The following is an 18,811-nucleotide window of genomic DNA, read 5'->3' as shown; positions in this document are numbered from 1 at the left end:
GCTACTGTATGTGTGTGTGTGTGCTGGCACTCACTGGAGCAATGACACCACAGAGAAGAAGGATGAATTCGCCTTGAGGCTTTGTTCAACACGCACAAAAGAGAGTGCTTGCAACATTTGAAGAGAGGACCAGCGCTCGTTCACCCTGGGACCAAAATGAGGGAATTTTTCATGAAGCAAAAACTAAAAAGGGAATCTGAGGATGGGGAGAGAAATTAGCCATGTATGTGGAAAATTACTGGAGTTATGTAACAGCTTCCCCTCTGAATTATCCAGTTTCATGCATCATTTGAAGCAGTGAGCCTCCAGGCTTTCTTTTTGGTCAGTTGTCATAGAGTGATGTGTGCTTTACTGTAAGATCTAACTGATGCACAGGTCCTGGTATCGACTCTCTGTGGCTGGTTTGCACCTTTCGGTCACATGAGCGTCACTGTGGTCACATGGCAGACATGTGAGAGTCGTCAGAATCACCTAAACAGAGGTGCGAATTGTTGTGAAAGTGCCGGGATAGAGATGTCAACTGCACCTTAAGTAGGTGGAAAGAGTTGTTACTGTATCATTATTCCCCACAGTGTGGAGCAGCAGTCTAGAGTCTTACCTAAGACTTCATCTTAAAGAAGCAGAAGTACATTTCTCCAGTTGAACATGTACATCTTGTTACACATAAGAGAGTGCATGATGTGGTTTTCATGATAGCGCAGGGTAGATGCTGTTTCAATATCTTTCATTTGTACAGTTCTGGCAGGTTAGCATAGATCAGTGGTTATCAAAATGTTTAAACCACAGATGATGATCAGAGCTTTCCTCAGGAGTGTGTGGGAGTGTGCAGACTGTGTTTGATTGACATCTTCCTCACTCTCCAGTGGGCTTTGTTGCACCTGCTGTGGTGGTACAAATGACACCTTTATTTTCATCTTTCTTAGGGGTGCATGGAGTCTGGCCAAGCTCAAACTGAGCAGTGGTTTAATGAGCCAAGATGCGCCAAAACACCTGTGCAGGTGTGCAGGGCCTTTAAGTATGCTAACGGAATCAATGTAGTTATTTCATTCTTCTAACCGCTTCATCCTCTTGAGGGTCGCGGGGAGGCTGGAGCCTATCCCAGCTGACATCGGGAGAGAGGCAGGGTACACCCTGGACAGGTCGCCAGACTATCGCAGGGCTGACACATAGAGACAGACAACCATTCACGCCTACGGACAATTTAGAGTTATCAATTAACCTAGTCCTCAATCTGCATGTCTTTGGACTGTGGGAGGAAGCCGGAGTGCCCGGAGAGAACCCACGCTGACACGGGGAGAACATGCAAACTCCGCACAGAAGGGCTCCCACGCCCGGGATCGAACCAGCAACCCTCTTGCTGTGAGGCGAGAGTGCTAACCACCACACCACCATGCCGCCATGTAGTTATTTCATTCTGTTTAAAATGTAAAAGTTGCTTAAATTTTAAGTATTCACAGGCAAAAAACACCAATGTGACATCATGCCTCGCGTTACTAATATGGAGATGTCAGTGTTTATTGCTTATTTTTAACATTTTCCAATTCCATTTATCATATAATATATAGATAAAACATAAAAATGTAGTTATTTAAATGTTGCCTGGTTCCTGATGCAGAAAATGTACAGCTAGCACAACAGACAACTAACCTTTCGCTAAGCCCCGCCCCTTTTTGATGGTCTGTCAAGCTGTCGCAGTAAGCATGGAGCCCACACTGTAACTAACTGCACTCCCTGAAGAAAAATTATCATATTTTTGTAAAAATGAAACAGTGAATCCAGAGAGAAGCAGACAGAGGGCTCTACAGTCTGTGATTGAAGGATATATCCAGGATGTCAAACTGACTCAGCAGCAACAACAGGTTAAAAAGACAAAGATAGTTAGAGGCTAAAGCCGAACTATAGGCTACAGATCACAGTGTAAAAGTGAACCACCACATCACTGCTGATCACCACACAGGACAATGAATATAAAGGGAGACTTTGCCCATATTGAATCAGCTGTGTGGCATCGCAGTGTGTGCGGATGAGCGGTGCTTGGCTTCGCCCCCGTGCTGCTGGACTGTCAAGGATCTCCGGGGGAAGTCAAACAACGTTCATCTGTTTACAACGTGATGACACATAGCTGGTTGAATATCAGCAAAGTCTCCCTGCTTCCCTTCACTGGTTCCTGTACAGCAGGGTTGGTCTTTGTTTCACTGTTATAATCATTAAAAAGCAAAAGCAGCATGTGTATACATTCAGTAGGCTATATCTGCAGTAGCTAGCTAGCTAACCCTACACTTTTCAGGGTTTAATTTTGGTTTTGGAACAACTGTTAATACACGACGTGCCCCAGGCACAACATTTAGCTCCAAATCGACAAAACCAGCCTGAAAATGAAGAAAATCTGAAATGACTGCATCAGAGTCAATGGAGCACAGCTGTGTTGTTGTTGGACCCTGGTCTAAACTGGCCTGATGCTACGTTATGATTAGCCAGTCTGTGGGGCGGGACATAGCGAAGGATCAATTAGGTAGTAATCTCTATAAACAGGTATCTGTATGTATGTATGTATGTAGAATCTGTAGGCAACAGATCAAGGTTTTGGTATCGGAAGTTTGTAGTCTGAGTTGTACTGATTGATCATGTTCGTGTCGCAGGTAAACAGTCTGTGTGGAGAGCAAAAGAGATGGGATGCATTGGCTGAAATGCAATCTTAGAACCTGGCGGCTATTGTCAAAGACAAAGAAGCTTTGCTTTAGCTGGGGGTTTTTTTTGTTTGTTTGTTTTGTTTTTTTATTTATCTGCAATCATATACAGATGTTTTTTTTCAAAAGATTAGCCAAAATGCCTGGCACATAGAAGAGTGAGTCTTGGCCCCCAAAATATTGGCCATTGCCCCCAGAGGCTTATCCTCATCAGACTGATACCCAATGAGTTCGGAGACTGATTAAGTGGTGACTTGAACCTACACCCTGAACTGGTTTGTAAGTACGATTACCTTAGTGTTTCTAACCACCTTTACCTCCCACCCAGCAGCCTTAAGTCACCTATGACCTCATCTCACCTGCTCTTGAGGGGGCGATCTAAACTCTTTGGTCTTCTTTGCTGTGACAGCAGCCGACATGTTGAGGGCCAACATCAGCTCATTGTAGCGGAACTTCTGGTTGTACTGCAGCTTGGAGACGAAGCTGTCGGAGAAAGACACGATGGCCTCGATTCTGTGCTTCAACTCGCAGTCGCAGAAATAGTGAAGCAGCTCGCACATCTGGGGAACAGACAGGGGGAGGAGACAGACAACAAATACCGTTGCATCACTGTTGCGCACCTCGAAGCAGCTGGTACGAGCAAGTCTATTAGGAATACATACAAACAGCCATATGGCTTCACATCATTCCACTTATTAAAGAAACATTTAAGAGATCATTTGTTCAATATGAGACAGAGCCATTTCATATCTGACTGACTCCTGAATGGGTCTATTACAGTGATAGAGCATGGGACTGAGAGCACAGCTGTGTTCGTTTGGGAATCGACACTTGTAGATGGAGATGTTAATTGATTACACATGTTGTGGTGATTTGCGTCAGTGGTTTACACTGAGGTTTAACACATATACCAGGGGTGCCCAAATACTTCTCAGTGGAGGGCCAAAAATGAATCAGGGTGGAGGGTCACGGGCCAAAACTAAACATTCATGTTGCAGTGCATTTAATTAAATGACTATGATATAACTATGCAAAATAAACAGTCATACAAAGTAATTTAGAAAATGAATAACATTTCTGTTTATTGAAAGCAGAAAAATAATAAGTACCAGGCCTATGTCTCTAAAAACAGGCATACAGTTGACGGCTGGAGTAGGGTACGTTGTTGGGAGGTTAACTTTGATAGCAGGTCTCCAGCCTTCACCTTTCTCTCGTCTCCGGTGTATTTTGAGAACTGATGGGAATGCTGGGTTTCGAAGTGGCGACGGAGATTGTATTCTTTTAAAACAGCGACTCTCTGCTTGCATATTAGACATACTGCCTTGGAATCAATTTCAGTAAAAAAGTACTCATGTTCCCAACAATTTTTAAACTTTCTTTTGTCAGTGTGCCAATTCCTCACACGCTCCATGCCTCCATCCCAGCATCTTCTCCCTCTCTGGTCAGTTCCGGCCGGATTTGAGCTGACGGGAGCTAAACAGCGCCACCCTACCCTCAATGTAACACAATGCTGATTTGTGGTCAGTAGAGGAAGTGCAACAATAAATAAATATTTAAAGAGATATTCCGACTGCTGGCAGCGGGAAAATAATAATTATTTAATTATTGAAAATTTGAGCATGGGCCGCGGGCCAAAACTAATCGGTCCCCAGATTGGGCAGCCCTGACATATACGATGATGATGCCATATCTGTTCATACCTGTCGTTTGACGGGCTCAGGCAGCCTCTTCTCCAGCAGTCCTTTCAATGGCTGTTTAGCCTCTTTGGCTGCCTCCTCTTCTCCAGCTTCCACCGCCTTCTCCTCAGCTCCTGTGAGCCCTTCTTTGTCTGTGGCCCCTGAGGACCCCTCCTCACGTGCCTCTCTGAAAACATTGGGGTCGATGAGCAATAAGATTTTATGGACGTCCTCGCTACCTAGCACACCCATAGTCAGCAAGGTGCTGATAAGTTTCAAGATTGGCACAAACTGGTACTCCACGCCTCCCCCTACGGGATCTCGGATATGGGGGCCTCCACCCTGAACGGCCTCAGTCAGCATTGAAATTGCTTTCTCTTTCAATGCGTCCAGTGGGATCTGGGGACTATAGAAATGCTGCTCCCGTTTGGTGCTGATGAAACAAGGTGGAGCAAAGTTGAGGCGGGGTTTGAGCGAGGTACTAAGCCCCACCCCTGGCGGGAGGTGCTTTTTTGAAGTGTCGGAGAAGAGACGAATGGAGCGCGTCTCAGCCGTGACAGGAATGATGAACTCATCTTTCATCATGAGCCGCGCCTCTTTTGCCGTCTCCAGGTGCGTGCTGATCAGGACGTTGTAGAAGCCCTCGCGTAACATGCCCGACAGGTACTGATTGTCAATGGTGTACAAGAGCTGGGATTGGTCCAGGTGGCTGCAGAGGGCGTGAGCCACACGGGTGTTGCCCAGAGCGCAGAGGGCACAGTACAGCTTCAGGGTGTGGTAGTGGAACTTCCTCATGTCCTCCTGCTCAGACAGCTCCATGATGTCCACACACCTTTGAAAAGAAGGGAGAAAAGATCAGCAAAATACATACTGATGTTCTGTTTCAGGCTATTTAGAGGACAGACAGGTGTTATTTACCACACAAGACCCCAAAATAAAAGTAGACAAATGTTCCCTCTCTGTGGAGTATACCTCATGTATGCAAATTCACACAAATAGAACTAGAGAAGTTCACACGGTTGGACGCAGATCTGCCTCTGTTAGCCAAACTGTATTTGTTATCTTGTTTGCTGATGATACTGGTGTTTCTGTCTCACAAAAATTCTGAATTTCTATTAAGGTTAATTAACACAGAGATGTGCTAGGTTGCAAATTGGTAAGCGTATAAGCTGTCTCTTCATATAAAGACAACTAATTTTATATTTTTTTGCAGCTAAAAACAAGAATTACTGCAGAGACAAGGCAGAGATACAGTAAATATAGATGGTGTACCCGTCACTTAACTCTCTAGCACCCATCTTTTAGGTGTTTCTTGAGGTAGGCTTAGTTAGAAGCATCATATTGGCTTCTTCTCAACATATATTGGGATTATTTGCAAGGTGGGTGCCATGACAAACCCAAAAAGTTTTCTTATGCTTTATTATAGCTTAATATATCCATATCTTTCCTACTACAGTATTGTAAAGGTCAACAATTTTGTCACCCCCATCTGGCCACATTTTCTTCTGCAGAAATGGTTTGTTAGAGTTGCTACATTTTCTAGTTTTATACAGCCATCTGCCTCACTGTTTCATGGACTGCAAATTTGATCCATTTATGACATTAACAGATTGCAAATTTGTGAATTTGTTTACAAAGCCATCTGCAAGATTGAAAACTTACCTATAGTTTCTGGAAATATTTTCACTTCAACTCAGATCTTCACTCTTATCAGACCAGAGAACTCAGTAACCTTCACATTTCCCCTGTTAAAACCCATCTAAGTCAATAGCCAATGACCTATGGTTATACTTATGATTAATTAGCTGTCAGTACTTGAAAAAAAATCTAAAAAGTCATTTTTTAAGATAACCCTTGAACTGGCATTAAGGTTATGTACAGTCTTTATTTCCTGTGAGTTACTGACTTTGTTTTATTTATAATAATTTAGGTTCATATTACTTTTCTTATTGGTATTTAACTTTTTTTAAGTAACGACTTTATAACATATTTAAAATTGTTTTCAGTTTAAGTTTGTTTTATTGATTTTAAAATGCTATAATCAAAACTAAGTGAGACCCACTTTAGCCTTGCAGAGGCACAAGGGAGGCCAAAAGCCTCCCTTGTGCCTCTGTTAATAATCTGCCCAATTCAATTTTAGTTATAAAGCCCAATATCACAAATCACAATTTGTGCCAGAGGGTTTTGCAGCATATGACATCCATCTGTCCTTGGACTCTCAGAGGAGATAAGGAAAAATTCTCCCAAAAGAACCTTTAACAGCAGAAAGAATTGTGAAACCACAGATAGAGCAACTGAGGAGGAACCCCTCTTCCAAGACAGAAAGATGTGCAATAGATGTCATGTGTACAGTGTAAAGTTACAGTAATCCATATGTTGGATATGTCTGTATTGGTAATGTTCTTTTTTATGTGCTATTAAAGAAATCAAATCAGCTCTCTGTCAGGTGTGTCTGGGAGAATATGGGTGGGGAGGGGAAGTGCAGGGCAGGCTTTGTGTCCAGTGTGTGTGCCTGACAGTAGTGGAATTATCAAAGTGTTTTGTATGGTATAGTCTCAGTGTTCTTTTAGATGCACAGAATAGCGTGATGGTATTGTAACCAAGCATACTGGGTTTATCTAGCTGTATAAACTTAATAAGAAAACAATAAACAGGATGATAACTCCAAACTTCTCAATCTAAACAATGCTATTTTTTCAACTGAATCTCAATTAATTGTCCCTCCAGGCTCCTTTACAGTTAAGATGGCAGCAAAGATTATAAAAACTTTTTTTTTTCATCTCTTATTGTGCCTAAATTTAGTGGATAATAACATATCATATATGGAATTAATCTGCAGAACTGAGACCAAAATGAAACCAAACTTTTTATGGGTGTCAGTTTTTGAGCCACGTCAAAGGCTAAAACGTGGCCTGCTACAGACCAGTTAAAGCTTTTTCAGCCTAGCTAACTGATGGAAATGCCTTTTGCTCCATGATTTTGTTGATTACTTGCAACCTCCACAAACTGGTTAAGAAAAGTAAGGAGTCAGCAGTTAGTGACAGTTTAAAACAGTCAATGAAATCGTTTTTTAAAAAATTATGAACCACTGAAATCATGAGAGGTCCTTCAGCATACAGTCATGAATGTGCAGGAAAATGTTAGGCTGATTGGTCTAGTAGTATGGGAGATTAGTTTCGGACAAAATTATGCACGCACACACGCGACAGAACGCATGATACCCTTTAGGCTTAGACCTGGCGGAGATAATGAATCGATGTGTCATATAGGTAGAATAAGCCATGTACTGCACCTGTTCTCCTCAGGTATATGTACGGCCAACATCTGCAGGGGCTCCATACACTGGACCACCCATCCATGCCTCTCACTGACCCTCGCTGTTTCCACCTTGAGGAAGGTGTTGGGCATGCGGCTCCACAGCACTGCATTGATGGTCTGGACATCCAGACGAGGCGGACACTGAGGCACCGGGTTCTTATGTTCACTCTTAAAGATGGCAGATGACAGAGGCATGGCGTTCTGGAGAGGGCAAACAAACATGGAAGGAGTGATTACAGGAAAAACAAGCAGTTAAAAGGCTTTGTATGCCCTTTTGCCACCCTGATCCCCACACTCTCACTTTTGGCTTCAGTTTAAAAAAGAACAGAGACTAATTTTGAACAGCGTGAACAAATGATGCTGTCATTTTTCTAAAGAAGCCACAATCTGTGAGTTATTTGTCATGTTTATTGTGTCAATGCCACCTTTCTCGCTTAGTCACGCAATCGTCTCTTTTATTTTCCTCCAAACAACTGACACAGGTACCCTTCCTGTTTGTGAAGCTCTCAGTATCTTTGATGCAGACATAAGCGTGCTATAATATTATCCTAGTGGACCTAGCTGGAGGGAGGGAAGCTGCATAATCCTGTGTGGGGGTTGCTGCGGGAAAGGTTAAAATGAAAGGAGCATACTGTGAGCAGTAAAACCTGCATTTCCTCCATCAATACTGTGTGCTTCTTTCTTGTACATTGTTATGGCAGACATCATACACGAAACAACAGTCAGGGAACTCCACCTTTATTTTAGCCAGCTCAAACTGGAAGAGGTTAGGGCTGGTGGGTCGTACGAACACAGCAGGGAAAAGCTTGGTGTTTGGTTCCACCTGGAGCGGAGAGAAAACAGCAGGGAGTTAGAAACGGGTCTAAACAGAAAGTACACATCAAACGCTTGAGAGGCAGCGAGAGAGCCTGACTTGCAGAAAGCAGCTTAATGATGCATCATCAAACTTCACTGCTTAGTATGTGTACGCATGATCATTGGTGAGAGCGGCGGTCGGCAGAATGACTCAGCGCCGGGTGAAGCCGCGCGGAGTTTCAGTGAGGGGGAACATAAGAAGATTATACCCTTTCGAAAGGTTCTTTAACATTTAGCTCTCACAGTACATCTGAGCAGGCGAGTTCTGAGTCTGAAATTCAACAATACAAACGTCACCGCTCTGATAGGAGAATGTACAAAGATGAGTTAATCTCAAATTCAACAGGAAAAGTGCAGACTGAGAGAGAGAGATGAATATATGGACAGTTTGACAGGAAGTGATTGAGACTTATTGGTGGATCGACACTTCAATGAATAAATGAGTGGACAGGCACAATCACATGAAGCTTAAAGGTATACCATACGGGATTTTCCTAGAAAACAATATATAGACTCAAATAATCCCTCTCAGACATGATTTATGACCCATTAGAATTATTTCACTCCTATTTTGGTGTGTTTGGGACATTCTTTGGTGTTTAGCCCCCAGCCAATAACTTGCAGGTTAGGGCAGGACTTTATAAAAAGGTAGCCAGACCATAAGCAGCACACATCCAACAGAAAGGGGTGAAAACTGCGCACACAGCGCCTTAAAAGTGCAAATATAGCAAAGTGAAATGCCAAGTTGACAAAGCTCATTCCAAAACCAGAGTACATCTGGGGTTGGCTTTCAGTTTAACTTGCACTGGCAAGCACTGAAGGAGAGGACGGAGATGAAGAGCGATGCAGAGTTGGCCTGGTTTCTGTTGGACAGGTAGGTGCCGGCGGTTAGCTCCATTAGCTTGCTAAAGTAGCAGCTTTTGTAACAATCCTACAACAGCACAGCAGCTTGCAGTGCACGTACAAGCAGTGTAGGGAGGAGGGGCCAAATTTGACAGTTGGCTAACAATAGGTCTTATCTTTATCTTTATCATCATTATCATACACTTTATCTCCTTTTTAAAACACAACAGGACTCTAGCTTGGCTTATTCCTTTAGGTTTCAAAACCCGTGTATTCAGTACCTGGTAGGATGTGGATATCTCCTTGCCATTGACAGTGAATGTCACCATGCCGGTTGCCAGGTCAATGAGACAGCCGATCTCCAGGTCCACATTGCTGCGACTCGAGGCGTGAGCAGTGTTGGTCACATCACCGCCCCACACCATGTAGCAGTTGCTCCTCTTCACACTATTAGAGCACAAATATCAGTCAACTGTTTAAAGTAAAGAACCTTAAACAGTTGCTAAAGGAAGCGGGTTTACCTAAAAAGCCGTCTCACCTCTCATGAACTCGTCCTCGCTCGTCACCCAGGGTTACAGTGACTGATCGGTTTTTACTGAGGTTGAAGTTGTTGCTATGGTAATGGTAGTCAGGGGTGACCCATCCAACCCACACACCGGTGGGGTCCTGACCGGCAAAGACCCTTACAGAGTGGTAGTACTGTAATGACAAATGAAAGAGTAAGCCAATGCTGTCGCTGTTGAGACCAAATGGTAGTAAAAAAATAAATTATTAAATACCGCAGTGATGCTGCTGTAGTCCACTCGTCTACTCTCATCACTGTGCCGCACAGATCTTAATGGATATCTGTGGGAAACCAGATTCAGCAGGTGATTACTGAGTGCAAACAGGCTGACGGATATTTTAGCTCCGTCTGATAAAAACAAACATCTTTAGCCACATCACCATTACTTCAGATATTTGCATACTACCTGACACTGATCTATGGTGCACTTGATGTCATGATTGTCAATAATGTAAAAGTGGATCAGCAAATATACACATTACGGCTGGTGCACTGGAAGGAGTTGTTTGCAGTATGGGATAAATTCCTGATTTTTTGAGTACCTGTGTTTGACTTTAAGTGTGTCTTCCTCGTGGACTCCGTTCATGTCTACAACAGGATTGATTTTGAAGAAGGAGTGGAACTCTACAGGCATGCTGAGGCGACAGAACACCATATCAGCGTTGCTGTTCTGGGTGCCAAACGTCTTGTGGGTGACTTTAAGACACGGGGGGCTGTCGATGGTGCCGTCAATCCTGGTTACCTGCAAACAGGAAGAAAGTCTTTGCATCTAACTGTGAACCATGAAATCTCTGCCTGTCCATCTCTTCTTGGCACATCTCAAGAGCCGTTCATCAGATTTACTTCACACTTGGCAGGTGTATTCCCCGGGAACCAAGGACGTGCAGTGTCGAATTTGGTGCAATTTGGACAAGTGACACGTTCAATATGAATAAACTTTGAGTAAACAAGCAAACAAGGCTATGTGAAGCAGCAGGGGTGGGGCTTCAGGGCTATCCAGACTTTATATTTACTGCTGGATGCTGGATAAACAAATATTACAACTGAACTCTTCACTTCCCTGGAGTCAATGAGCGAACAGCCTACAGTGACAGCACCACTCTACTATTGCAACTTGAAGTGTGTAAGTTTGTCATTCTAATTAATAACACTAATAATATTAATGCCGGCAAAATACCTCGGCTAATTAAATCCATGCTCTAGACTAGTTTTAGAGAATAATACCTCTGCTACTGCAAATTTTCATTGGTGTTTTTGACCACGGGTAGCCCTGACTTGAGTGCGTGTTTCAGGGACAGATTTAGTGACTTGGGGGCCCCAGTCAAACACCATCTTGCTTTACTTTTCATCCATCCATTTTCAACTGTTTATCCAAAGCCAGGTTGCGGGGGCAGCAGGCCAAGCAAAGCATTCCAGATGTCCCTCTCCCCAGCAACACTTTCCAGCTCCTCCTGGGGGACCCCAAGGCGTTCCCAGGCTGGACAAGATATGTAATGCCTCCAGTGCATCCTGGGTCTGCCCCGTGGCTTCCTACCAGTGGGACGTGCCTGGACACCTTCAACAGAAAGCGCCCGGGAGGCATCCTGATCAGATGCGCAAACCACTCTACTCCAAGCTTCCTCCGGATGTCCAAGCTCCTTACCCTATCTTTAAGGATGAGCCCAGACACCCTTCTGAAGAAAATCATTTCTGCCGCTTGTATCCACAACCTCATTCTTTCGGTCATTACACAGAGCTCATGACCATAGGTGAGGGTTGGGATGTAGATGGACCAGTAAACTGAAAGCTTTGCCTTTTGGCTCTGCTCTCTCTTCACCACAATGGTCCAGCACAGTGCCCGCATCACTGCAGATGCTGCACCAAACTTTACTTTTAACCCTTTCTCTAATGTTGGTTGGCAGTGGTAGAAGAAGTCCTTCAAATGTTTCATGGTATGAGTGGTTCTTGAGAAAACTGCAAGCAGCAACACCACAGGTCAAGCAATCGGCCCGTTCCCAACAGGCATCTTTTGAACGGGCACTGCACTACTTCATCTAATGATAAAGTGTCAAATTTTAGCAACAAATACAGTATATCACAGCTTGTGTTCTTACCGCAATGTGATTGTGGTCCTTCGGCACATTGACGAACGTTGGCAAACGCTTGCTGAACCACATGGTGACCTCTCGGTTCATGTTCACAGCAAAGGGTTCGAACCCCTCCTGAAGGCCGCACATGGTGTAGTACTTGAAGGTGCTGGCGTCTTTCCCCAGATTCATACGGCCCACCTGGGACAGACCGAGACTACACACCGGAATAAACCCTGAAGGACAGCCAGAGGAAGCAAAGGAGTGTGAGGTAAAGAGAAGAGAATAAATAGCCTCTAAGAACACACACAGCAGGAGGGGAGGGAAAATCAATCCAACTTTTGCAAAAAGGCAATTTACAAGTGTCACATTAAATAAGGGTGACTTTATTACAGGGAGCCACTTATTTTTCACTTACATCCCCAGCATGGTCATTCTAGGTTAAAGCTCCCTGCTCTGCATGTGAAGGCTTTGTTAAAAGATGAGTGACCAACTACTTTTTCTACAATTATCAGTCTGACATGCCCCGACCTTGAATGACTGGCTCTGCTACACACACATCACATGTAAAACGTTCTCACCGTCCTCAGTTTCAAAGTCAGTGAAGCAGAGTTCAGAGCCCTTGGTGGTGATGAGGATCTCTCCGTTGAGGGTGAAGATCATGGACTTGTCCTCCATGTTGATCATACAGCCCACTACATCCCCAGCGTGCCAGCACCGCCCGAACAAACGGCTGCCCATGTTCAGACAGTGACCCTGTGTACAGCATGTGTACAAACATAAGGGAAAACACTCAGGAGCAGACTATAGAATATATTTTACAAATAAATGCCCATCTCAAGTCATTAATTCTCAATTTTAGTCTTTCCTGAAATTAGTTATAAAATTGACTATTAATACAAAGGATTATTTGGGTTGACAGTTTACCCTGTATCCATCGAAGACGAAAGCGAGCTCATCCGTGCCAAGCTCCACATCTGGCTTACATCCAGGTCTGGCCCAGCCCACTCTCATGTCTCCTCCCGTCACAGCCTCAAATTCAAAGTACCACTTCCCAGTCTTTACTGCGTAGGTCCTCTCCACTCTAAAGAAGCGGATCTTGTCAATGCTGAGCCGCTCAACCACTTGTCCTGCCGGGTGTAAGGGAGGACAGCCACAGTGTCAGGCTGTGGATTGCTGCTTCAAAATCCATCAAAAGCCCCTCAAATAAATATGGAAATTGATAATGGTACCATTAATTGCAACAGTATAACATTGGGTGAGATTATAGGCAATCATTTCACACCCCTATTTTCTTTCACTGTGGACTGAAAGGGAGTGGGAGGCAGGATCCTTTATCTAGACTGGAAAATTAAGTCACGCTTGTCAGGACATAACATTTTCCCTCCATTCTCTGTAACGAGCTTTTTATCACGTACTGTATAATTTGAACGTCTGTGAGTTTAGACAGACGCAAGTCCACGAGTCAGACTCACCACCTTCCTGATCCGAAGGCTCGATGTTGTATCCGTAGCCAATCAGGGTGCGGATGGCCTCCCGCAGGCTGTCCCTGTTCGACTTCTTGGTGCGCTCATCTAGCAGAACATAAGGAACCAGGCGAGGGTTGCGCTTACTCTTCAGATCCTGCAGAGAGGAGAGGCAGTCAGAGGCGATTTCATGCAGGAAAAAACACTCCCAACTATTCCAGCTATCTCATCAATTCAACTGCGGGCCAGCTCTCCACTGTTTGTTACAACTGTGCTGTCAGTCCCTGTAATTAAGAAGTTAATTGTCCATTATTGCCAATGTGCTTGCTGCTGCTGCTGCCCATCACATCCTCTATCTTTCCTGTGTCATTCCCCATTGCAGTTCTCCCACTGGGGGTCGAGGTGCAACCGCGGAAGTATCGCATTAAAACTACTTAAGCAGATTTGTGGAGCTTAATTTGAAATCTTTTGCTGGTTATACAGATCACAGGCTGTTTTGTTTGGTCTGGCATAACAGCCTTTCCTGATATCACTAAAGGGCTTAACTCAAAATCTTGTGAGTGCTGGTTAGCTAGCCGCTTTCATGTTATCAGCTATGACCTCTGAGCCACAAACTGTTCAGAAAATATGGTCAATCATCTTACTGGTGCTGTTAACTTTGTATCTGACATGAAATCCTGCATCCGCCCCCTGGCCACCAATGTCAAAGCCCTGCAATCTTTAACCAGAATCGGAACTTTGACACTCTGCAACTCTGCAACATCACCAAATTAAATCAATGCTATTAACAAGAGATCTAGAAGTAAAAATCCACACCCTCATCTTTTCACACCAAGACTCTTGCAATGCTCTTTTCTCTTGTCTCAGTCATGCAGCCAGGCTGTTAACTAAATCTATTTGTAGATTTCAGATCACATCAATCCCTTCATTGGCTCCCTGTAAAGTACAAAATAGACTTCAGGATACTGGCTCTGCATGGTCTTCCCCTTTCATATATCTCCGAACTCTTACTGTAAGAGTGACTTGAGCGTGTATGTATACTGAGTAAAAATTTCTGTGTTGATAGGACATACCATATAGGTTCTGACGATCAGTTTCTGTATATGTTGAATAGTGTAAGGTATTGGACTATACTAAAGTCATGTTTATATTTACTTCACTTATGTGTTAGTGTGGGGCCTCCCTGGTCTAGTGGTTAGAGCACTCATCTTCCATGACGAAGGTTCAGGTATCCTGCTGGGGTTGACGTCAGCAAAGGCATGCGGTCGCGCATCAGAACAGGATTAGATTCCTTAAGGAGACTTCAGGATAAAAGAGTAACTCCAGAATCTCTGTGAAGTCTCCAACGAGGCCGGGTCTCAAGCCCGTTGTAGACGGGTGGTTCCAGACGTGAAAGCAGATTCATTCATGTGTTAGAATACAGGCACAAGTTTTTTATGCCACGTGTGGTGCCATAAGGCAGTTTAGTGCACACGACAAAAGGAGATCTTGCCTTTTGTTGATTTGGATTGTATACATTTTTTAACCGTGTGATACAGTGTTAAAGTATAATGACCGGAATAAGATGAGGATATACAGAAATAGGACATTGAGTCCTTTTGTTTTTCTGTTCTTTGGATTCTCAATAAACCTTGTTAAACTTTTTCCCTGCCTCATGTGAGTACTGTGGATCTCCAGAAAAGGAGCAGAAACATGAGTCTAAACTGAGACACTGTGGCCTGGGAACTGTTGTATGTTTAAACGGCCACTATATTTACATCCCTATACCACCTGTGGGCCACTGAGATCATCCAACCAAGGTCTCTTATTTATACTCAACTCCTTTCACAAATCCAAGGGCGATTGCACTTTGCTGTTAGGATTCTGCCCCTGTGGTGCTGTCTCCCCCGCTCTGTCAGATCTGCTGAATCTGTATGCTGCTTCAAAAAAATTCTTAGAACCCATCTCTACCAACTTGCCTACCCTGTATAGGTGCTGTAATTAATTTGTGTCATCTATATTTGTGTGTCATTTCTGTTTATGCCATATGTCTTACTTTTCTGCATCTGTATCCTGTGAAGCACTTTGCAATGTTGTTTTAAAAGCTGTTTTATGAATAAAATCATAGTAAACATCTGCTTTCAAGATAGATGCCGAGGTTTGTAACTGTGCAAGCAAACACGTAGGTGTAACCTTGGCTGCTTACACTGGTTTAATTTGCAAACAAATTGGAAAAATGGCCTTTTACCTTCAACATTTAGTTTCTTTTAAGCTGAACATTTGCTGCTTATTCTGAATTGATGGGAACTCTTTACACCTCTTCACTTCTCTCTATCCAGACTCTTACTCACGTCCACGGGCCAGCATTCAAACAGAAAGCCGCTTTTCCACAGTATTAGCAAAACAGGGCAAAATGAATAAGCGTTCATTTATTTAATGTGGGAAGAATTATTACACCTAGTAATATTTTACAAAATGCATCAAATAATTTCTCAATAAATGTTGTAAATTATGGTTTTTAAATGAAAAGCAAAAGTTTTTTTTTTTTTACTAAAACCAGCCACCCTGTGACCACAGAAACAAGACTAATTTCATATTGTACTGAAATAAATACTTTCCACTGGGATGACACATCACATCATGGCAGAAAATAGCAGTGGGAAATGAATGATTTCAGGAGAGTGTGTTTTATCCAATTTCATGGCACGCTACCAAAATACACCAAAACCCGATTAACAAGAGCTAGCAGTCGGTGTGTTCAGTTTTCGCTCATCAGATGAGAAGAGGCGTGCTGTATCGAGTGTGTTCTGCACAATATGTTCTGTGTCTTGTTGCTCTTTACTGCAGAACATCTTGCTGTGTATTGAATGATGACATATAGCTGGGAAATGTCAGACTAACAAAGCGTCTGTGCACAGGTAAGGTAGAGACTGTATGGGAGGTGGATTAATGAAGCATGAAGGAGAAACTGAGCACATAAAAAATACAGAAGCAAAGCTGGACACAGAGGAAAGAAGACAAACATGCCTCTTTTTCTTTACTTTTTTTTTATTAAAATAATAGCTTGTTTTGGTCACAGCCTACTGTGTATGAATCCATGCAGTGTACCTGCTGAATGCCATAGGTCCATCCCTGTTTGATGCGGTCCTTGGCCCACACGTTGTGAGCATTCTCTGCCAGTTTGTCCACCAGCAGCTCCTGACCCGGAGTCAGTTTGATGTCAGACAGGTCCAGAGGAGACGGCTTATAACCATTGGACATCATGTAGCTGGAGGAAAAAAGATGATGAAAAAAGTTATTAAAGTAATAAAGCGTAAATCCACCAGGATGAGTTTACCCACATGTATAGCCAGATATAAATCTTCATGGCAGCACATACAATATTTACACTGAATATATTCTTTTCTAGGTTTACAAACCTTCTGATTTACCATTTACCTTCATCAAATGATGATTAAAGCAAAATTCATCCTCACCAACTACTATCTCTTTTCAATTATTGGCCCGGTACCTATTCAATTGAATGAGAATTGCTTGCTTAGCGCATACACCAAAAAAGTTTCTTGCTTCCAGGTTTACTTCCGTGGTATGTAGCCCACTGAATGTGCGCAGTAGTGTTTCTCCCACCAGCCCCACACAGCTTATAAACGTCACAGATTTTTAAATTGCTTTTCTCAATCAAGGAAAGTTTTAGAAATATAAAACGTCCATGGATCAAAAACTGATGGACCTTGTTTGCAATTCCTGACAACAGTTTAACAGAAGTTTCTTTTGATAAATTACGACTCAAGCAAAAATTTTGTTCATGGATGAGGTAATGTATAACAGTCTCATTCACATTTTATTACGTTATGTCATTTAATTCTAATGTAGCTACGGTTATGTGTCAAGTTCAGTCATGGGGTAGTCCAGTGCTATTATCCATAGTCCTCATCATCATCATCGACATTCTAATAATTAAATTCATGAGTGTGTTGAACGTTGTTGTAACATTAGCTTGATGGCTGGTATGAGTAGCTCATAGTGGCTCCACGTAATAAGCTGGACCAATACTGAAATATCATATCATATGTTCTGATGGACTAGTAAATCCGAGCATGCACACTTACTTCTTAGGGAGTTTAATCTTTTTGAGGGAGCCCTCAGCATTTGGATTGACCTGAACTACACGACAGCCCAACGCCAGCAGGGTCCTGCAGAGGACGAACAGCAGAAAGTGAGAGAACGGATGAAGCTGCAGATGGTGTTTAATCCACAGCGTGACATTTTGAATTGACAGTGCATGTAGATTTAACAGTTACGATGGAGGGGCTGGGAGTGTTCAAATGAAGCAGTGATGGGTTAAATTGTGCATGTCCTAATCTGTCAGGAGAAAAAGGCCAAAGAATACCCAGAGGAGCGCACTGAGTGTGAAGTGCTTTTGACAAATTTTCTTCACACCTTGTGAGAGGACAAAGTGACAGTAAAAATGAGTTCCATGTCACTCAGAAACTCATCGGTGTCACCGAGATGCGCCATAGATCAAGATTAATAACAGCAAACCCTCAATGTTCTCCTGTATCATTTAAAGAGCATTTATGTAAAGCACTTGTAATAAGTCTCAGTGGGACCTTCATGAGCGGAAACAAGTGTTGTGCAGAGTGCTGACGAGTGGAAAAAGGACCGGCAAGACTTGTTTGGTTGAGCAGCGCAGGAAATGGAAATTTCCTAAACCTCAAGTGACAGCCAGTCTCATTCCCAGGGCATCAAATCCCGCCGCTTTGTCACAGTCTTTGGCATGTGATATTAATGCCAAAAGTCCCGTTTCCACCGAACACTTTCGGTATGGTACCCTTGGAACCAAAAGTAACCCTTCAGACATGGTACCTAGACCCTAGCGTTTCCACCACAAACAAATCTGTGTGCTAGGTACCCCAACAGAGGGGGGACCAAAAATGGGAACGGTACAGAATAGCTTCATTGGTACCATCCACAACTTTTCACAGAGGAAACGGAAAAAAGCGTACCTAACTGACCTGAACTGTACTGCTCGGTGGAAAGGGCTTATAAGACACTCTTTAGCATCTTTCTGACACACACTGGGCTTTCAACTAACTCCAGTGTAAACCCATCCAGAGCAATACTTGACACTGAGGGCATCTGATGTGGTATTAATATCGAAACAGTCCTCGTCTTGAGGTGAATGGGTCAAACATAATTGGACTTATGTCCAGGAGACCACACGTGGTGTCCCATGTGAAACCAACAGTCAATGGTTTTTTATCGTAACATTACACAATTAACGTATGGTTGTTGCGCACTGATGTCACTCACATGATGTCACATTACATTAATAAACAAACTAATTTTAACCCAA

General features: G+C 43.2%; 1 protein-coding gene across 8 annotated transcripts in view; it reads right to left on the bottom strand.

Moving 5' to 3' along the window:
• Positions 1-18,811, bottom strand: part of LOC117267239 (ryanodine receptor 3) — a 168,041-nt gene that overhangs the window by 78,322 nt on the left and 70,908 nt on the right. For all 8 annotated transcript variants that reach the window (XM_078175018.1, XM_078175022.1, XM_078175019.1 and 5 more), the window contains exons 23-36: positions 17,565-17,648; positions 16,564-16,723; positions 13,486-13,633; positions 12,938-13,140; positions 12,592-12,766; positions 12,038-12,246; positions 10,487-10,686; positions 10,159-10,225; positions 9,918-10,078; positions 9,661-9,826; positions 8,418-8,504; positions 7,656-7,882; positions 4,388-5,195; positions 3,047-3,247 (exon numbers count right to left, since the gene is read on the bottom strand). In XM_078175018.1, the coding sequence (XP_078031144.1) occupies positions 3,047-3,247; positions 4,388-5,195; positions 7,656-7,882; positions 8,418-8,504; positions 9,661-9,826; positions 9,918-10,078; positions 10,159-10,225; positions 10,487-10,686; positions 12,038-12,246; positions 12,592-12,766; positions 12,938-13,140; positions 13,486-13,633; positions 16,564-16,723; positions 17,565-17,648 (2,896 nt within the window). The remainder of the gene's footprint in view (positions 1-3,046; positions 3,248-4,387; positions 5,196-7,655; positions 7,883-8,417; positions 8,505-9,660; positions 9,827-9,917; positions 10,079-10,158; positions 10,226-10,486; positions 10,687-12,037; positions 12,247-12,591; positions 12,767-12,937; positions 13,141-13,485; positions 13,634-16,563; positions 16,724-17,564; positions 17,649-18,811) is intronic.

Source organism: Epinephelus lanceolatus, chromosome 15 (assembly GCF_041903045.1).
Source record: "Epinephelus lanceolatus isolate andai-2023 chromosome 15, ASM4190304v1, whole genome shotgun sequence".
In the NCBI taxonomy this organism is placed as follows: Eukaryota; Metazoa; Chordata; class Actinopteri; order Perciformes; family Serranidae; genus Epinephelus; species Epinephelus lanceolatus.
Note: the sequence above shows the minus strand (reverse complement) of the source record. Positions and strands in the feature narration are given on the sequence as shown.